The sequence below is a fragment of the Austrofundulus limnaeus genome, unplaced genomic scaffold (genome assembly GCF_001266775.1).
Source record: "Austrofundulus limnaeus strain Quisiro unplaced genomic scaffold, Austrofundulus_limnaeus-1.0 Scaffold70, whole genome shotgun sequence".
NCBI lineage: Eukaryota > Metazoa > Chordata > Actinopteri > Cyprinodontiformes > Rivulidae > Austrofundulus > Austrofundulus limnaeus.
This window is the reverse complement of record NW_013952472.1, coordinates 1,701,851-1,707,423: the sequence shown is the minus strand read 5'-3', so window position 1 is coordinate 1,707,423 and position 5,573 is coordinate 1,701,851. Positions and strand designations below refer to the sequence as shown.

Below are 5,573 nucleotides of genomic sequence, written 5' to 3'. Positions count from 1 at the left end.
ACTAACAATATGAATTGTCCGTTCGTCCGTTTTCTGCCGCTTATTCGGCAGTTTAGAACGTTTCTGAATTGTCTCTCCATTCTGAGCAGTCAGGCTGGTTCAGTTTGCTAATGACACCACTTCTTGTGTGTTCAGTCAACAGATGTCCTGCAGCAGACTGACAGCCCATCCTTCACCCACCAGGCTTCCACCTACAGCCCCCCATCAGGACAGAGCTTCTACCCCCGCCTCCCCTCCTACTCCAGTCCTACCCCACCTTTCGTGTCAGACTGCAGGCAGCCGGGGGTCTCTGCACACCAGCAGAGTGCCAGCAGCAGCGTGGAGGGGGGCCACAGCTTCAGCAGCAGCCACTTCAAGACGAGCAGCCTGGGGGGCGCTCCGGCCTCAGGTCCGAGGACCCAAGGGCAGACTAAAGTAGACCTCGGGGCTCAAGTCCCCAAAGTGGGTCTTCAGCAGGTGTCTGACAGCCCGGTCCAGGCGGGGCTGGAGGCCGGCTCTAGACTGCAGTGTACTCCTGGACCAACACATTACTCTGAGCAAGGGGCGGGGCTTGGTCAGTTCCAGCACACCCCCATCCAGGGCGCTGGAGTCAGGACACAGTCAGGAAGCTTTTAGGACTTTCTTCTTTGTGTGTGTGTGTGTGTGTGTGTGTGTGTGTGTGTGTGCGTGCGTGTGTGTGTGTGTGTGAGAGAAGCTACACGCTCCTGCAGCTGTGGGTGTTGGTCAGGACACAGATATACAGACCTGATGGGATCAAGAACTCCTTCAGACATTTCTGTTTCCTCCATGTTTTCTTTTGACATTTTTATTTCAGGAAACTAGAAATGACTTTGTGCACACAAATAAACCCTTACCTTCACGACAGAATCAGCAGGAAATAAAACGATTTCTAATTATGTTGTTGGGAAAAGTTAAAACCCACTGGGGAGGGAAAACAATAAAAATCATGTTGTAAATAATTCACAAACACATTGGAAATAAAACAGTTTAAAATAAAAAAAAACATTGGAAATAAAGCAGTTTAAAATATTAAAAAAAACATTGGAAATAAAGCAGTTTAAAATAAAAAACATTGGAAATAAAGCCTTTTAAAATAATTAAAAAACATTGGAAATAAAGCAGTTTAAAATAAAAATTTGTTGGGAACAAAACGGTTTAAAAATATCTTGTTAGAGGGACAGAACCTGCAGGACATCAGGTGTTCCTTCAAATTGTCCCGTTGGGTTTCATCTTCCAGATTCCAAGTTGTGTTCGAACAAAAGAAGGTCCAACGTTCCACGCTAAGCTCTGCAGTCACTGCTGCTTCTGTTTGTTTGTTTGTTTGTTTGTTTGTTTGTTTGTTTGTTTGTAGGAGGGGAGCAGTGTGTGGGGATGTGAGTCAGGACTCTGGTTCTCTCTGCAGTCATTCTTTGAGCTTACATTTTGTTGTCCTGCTCGTCACGTTCTGGCTTTGGTTCTGTTCCCGCATGGCCTCTGCAGTCTTGTGGTTTGTGTTGGGACTGGGCTGCAGAACTGATACCTGCTTTGACACGCAGATCTTAGACGTCTTGGTGCTGCATCCAGTTCTGTCCCCGACCCGTCTGCATCCATCTTCAGCTGAGATCAGTAGCTTTCTGCCTGTTCTGGTCAGAAGCTTAAAGATTCAGTGCAGGAACAGAGGATGTTTGTTTTTACTGGTTTTATCTTTAAATCTGTATTTTCTCTGACCAGTTGTTGCATTCCATGTGACCGAGTCAATCTGACATGTGAGGGGGAATCCATGAAGCTGCTATGTTTTTCTTTACTCCCCCCTGCTGGACTTTTCTTTTTCTGTTTGTAATTCTTCACAAAGCCACCTGGAGGACAGAGACGCCGTTATGTGACCCCCCAATCCCACCCCCACCTCCGTTTGAGACTTTGATTCAGGGCCAGATGTGGGACAGCTGCTGTATTTGTGTGAAAGACTTAAAGGGCCGCCCCCACCACACCCTGTCCTCACCTGCCACTACCCCCCAACCAACACGTGGGGGGGAGATTACATGAATGTTTGACAGATTTAAAGACATTTGAAAGTTGTGACCCAAACTGAAGCAGCACCTTAAAACAAAAGACCCAAGAGGACTCTGATTCTGTTGTACAGAGCGAATGTGACCGACCCGCTTGGAGACGGTCCAGTTCATTGAATTCATGGCATGGTGTTTGTTTGTCTGTAGGTTCTGGAGGACCAGCTTCTGTTGGACGCTTTGAAGATCTGAGTCTGTTCTTCGGACACTTTCTTTTTCTTGTTTTTGTAACCATCATCCCTGTTTTCTTTTTTTTTTCACAGATCACAGTAGTAACTATTTCAATTGTTCTCTAAGAGATTTAAGAAGTAAGAGATATAATGCATTTTGATAATAAAATAATCAGAATGGTAATGGACTTTGAGATTGTGATGTCATTCTCACTGAAATTTTACATTTCACCACAGTTCTAGCAGGATTTTTTTTTTTTTTTGTGAAGGTATAACTTGTAATTTTATCCACAATTTTGTGAAAAAGAAAAATCATAAATATGACAAAACTATTTCCATGTAAAAAATAAAACTTTAGGATTTCTAAAATTGTATCTATCCACTTTCTTTTGTTTGTTGGAAGTTTGGCCTCAGAGATCATGGGTCCTCCCAGGCCTAAAAGGTTTTGCTTCGAGAGGGGGTTATCTGTGGAATCAAAGTGGGCGTGTCACAAGAGTGGGCGTGTCTAAAGCATAAACACAGTGGGCTAAGAGGCCTACATGACGGTATCCTTAGACCCTGCTTGACCTCTTTACAGCCTGACCCTGACCCCAACACTAMGGTTAACCAGGAGAAATGTGACCCAAGTAGGTTTTCTCCAGAAAAAGTGGTGCTGTACCGTAACGCCCCTTTTGTTCTTGTCCAATCAGGTGGTGCCGTACAGTAACGCCCCTTTTGTTCTTGTCCAATCAGGTGGTGCTGTACGGTGACGCCCAGTTTTTTTTCTTGTCCATTCAGGTGTGTGCCTTTAACAAAGTCCGTCAAATCAGGTGTGTCGCTTTAGATTCGCCTTTCGTTGGGACACGCCCACTCGTCCGCAGAGACCCCAGTCCTCCTTTAATTTGATGACCTCCAGGAAATTAGTGTTTGGTAGATTATTTATTTGTTGGAACAAGGCTTCTCGGCAATAAATCTTATAGCGGGCACCTGGATGGCAGCACCTGGGAGTAACACAAGCCCAAAACAAGTGTTAACAACAGCACAATAAGCTATTTGACAGACAAGAATCTGCAAATTTTCCATGTGCACAACCCACACACTCAGTTCCACTGCTCATCACGCAGATGCATGTTCGTTACAAATGCAACAGCATTTAAAAGGGAAATAAACACACTTTACAAATGTATAAAAAAAGCATTGTTACAACAAAGAAATATAATCTACCAAACACAAATTTCCTTACTTTTTGATCCGTTTAGTTTGAAGAGTAGGTTCCCCGACTCGCCGCTGGGTGTCGCTGCAGTTATGACGTCTGTCATGTGACTTCAAGCTTCCTGTTTATCGTTTGTTGGTAAACTTTCGACACCGGACCGACTCGTTTGAACTGTTTAACTGCTGCCTTAACTGGATTTGCTTCTCTCTAGTTCGTCTGTTGTAATGAACACTGTTTCTGAGAAGACACGAGGACGAGAAACTGGGGAAAATTAAATAGGCCTTGAAGAATCCTGGGAGTTTCCTGACCTCGCTCTGACGGACGTAGCAGGCTCGGACTTCGGGCCGTCGTGTTCTGGACAGACTGGAGGCTGGCACTGCAGTTCGCTACAAGACAGACACACAACAATAATCGAGTAAATAAAAGCTAAACGCATTTGGCGATGCCAAAGACTGCTACATCCGGGAAGCTGAACTACCTTTAGAGTTTAACTGTGCTACACCGGCAGCTAGCAGTAGAGCTAGCCGTGCTACACCGGCAGCTAGCAGTAGGGCTARCCGTGCTACACCGGCAGCTAGCAGTAGRGCTARCCGTGCTACACCGGCAGCTAGCAGTAGGGCTARCCGTGCTACACCGGCAGCTAGCAGTAGGGCTAGCCGTGCTACACCGGCAGCTAGCAGCAGCTCGTGGGTCTGTCTGGTTGTGACCGGCCGACAGCTTGTGTTTTGGGGGATAGGGGAGCAGTTCACCGTTGCCCTGAATTCAAGAGGACTCCCCGGCTCTGGCCCCGTCAAGCGGGCAGTCAGGAAAAAGCTCGCCGGGAAGGGATGGCCTGGTCGGTCTTCCTGTCCCAACGGACAGGGCTCCGCGGTTTTTGAAGGAGGCCAGGTCCGGCTCGAGTCCGCAGGTCGAGGCGTGATGATGGCCGCATGTCCCTCCGCGGCCGCCGGCTTCACAACCTCCGGACTGTCGGTCAGAAAGAGCCGAGAAATCTCGGATTTGATAGATTTGTTTTCCAAGACTCAATACAGAGTAAAGGAAGTAACCGCCCAGGTAAGATTAATGATGTTTTTGTGTAATTAATAAATTCATATGTTGTGTAAAACATTTAATTTACTTTTGACATTGGTATTTAGGTCCTGATGTGGAAGTGGAGTTGTGTGAATCAGTATAAATAAATTAAAAATGTTAAACATGTTCAGCATTATATTTATGATCTGTTCATGAATGAAAATGCATTGAATCACTTCTGAAAAGAGATATAAATAAACTACAGAGAGTTGAAACTGCTGGATCTCTATGCTTGTTTTAAATAAAACTATTAACTTTTGTGGAGTCTCCCTTTCTAAGCTTGTTACAGACATTTTTAGCCAAAATACACAAAATCTGACAAGATTTAGCATTAATCTATTATAAACTGCTACACAGAATGGATATTTGGTGTCTAACCATATTTTGGGAAATATAAGTCACACATTTAATCAGCTGTTTTCCATGAWAGAGAACCGTTCCAAGCTTTATGATGTTTGTGATGTTTTTTTTTCCTTCAGGTGGAAGCCATAGAGAAACGATGTCTTGAGCTGTTTGCAAGAGATTACAAGTACAGTATCATCTATAACTCAAATGGAGAAGTGTGTGGCCACTACCCTCGTCAGATCGTGTTCCTGGAGTATGAATGCACAGATGTGGACAGAGACAGGTACTTCTTTCCACTCAGTCGATGTAATCGTGTTCAAGAGCAAAGTCCAGTCAGTACAGTTAGCTGATCTGCTTCTGTTTGTTAGCGTCTCTCCTCTGCAGCGGACAAAGGTCAGCCTGTATGACTGTCGTCTCTTGGCTCAAACCYGTCTGACTGTAACTAAAACACAGACATTTCTGTTTCACACACCTGGTTAATGCTGCTGCTGTCACAGAGGCTGAGCAAAAAGATCTTCCAAACAAACGTCTGTATATTCGATAGGGGTGTAAGAAAATATCGATACTCTGAAATATCGCGATATTTCATTTCCCGATACTGTCTCGATATTCTAAAGCCCTGTATCGATTTTTTATTAAGGTTTAAAATGTCWACTTTCCTGCCAGCCGTTCATTTTTATGTTGTAGTTCAGCCTCTGACCACTAGTTGGCAGCAGTGAGCCAGCCATTTGGCTCCTCTACCTCTTGAGGTAG

The 5,573-nt window shown here is 44.8% G+C and overlaps 2 protein-coding genes across 4 annotated transcripts in view; both read left to right on the top strand.

Annotated features, from left to right (window-relative positions):
• The window catches only part of LOC106519065 (SET domain-containing protein 5), a gene marked incomplete at its 5' end in the record, with an annotated part of 20,837 nt that extends 19,970 nt beyond the window's left edge, over nucleotides 1–867 (top strand). Inside the window, 1 exon segment of the mRNA XM_014010584.1 lies at nucleotides 136–867. Coding sequence (XP_013866038.1) covers nucleotides 136–615 — 480 coding nt within the window.
• A 2,673-nt stretch (nucleotides 868–3,540) lies between these two features.
• The window catches only part of mtmr14 (myotubularin related protein 14), a 30,547-nt gene continuing 28,514 nt past the window's right edge, over nucleotides 3,541–5,573 (top strand). Inside the window, exons 1-3 of one of the 3 annotated variants that reach the window (XM_014010582.1) lie at nucleotides 3,857–3,955; nucleotides 4,055–4,457; nucleotides 4,955–5,103. In XM_014010582.1, coding sequence (XP_013866036.1) covers nucleotides 4,323–4,457; nucleotides 4,955–5,103 — 284 coding nt within the window. In that variant the 5' untranslated portion in view covers nucleotides 3,857–3,955; nucleotides 4,055–4,322. Of the gene's footprint in view, nucleotides 4,458–4,954; nucleotides 5,104–5,573 lie in introns of all 3 variants that reach the window. The other 2 variants (XM_014010583.1, XM_014010581.1) reach the window with 2 other exon arrangements.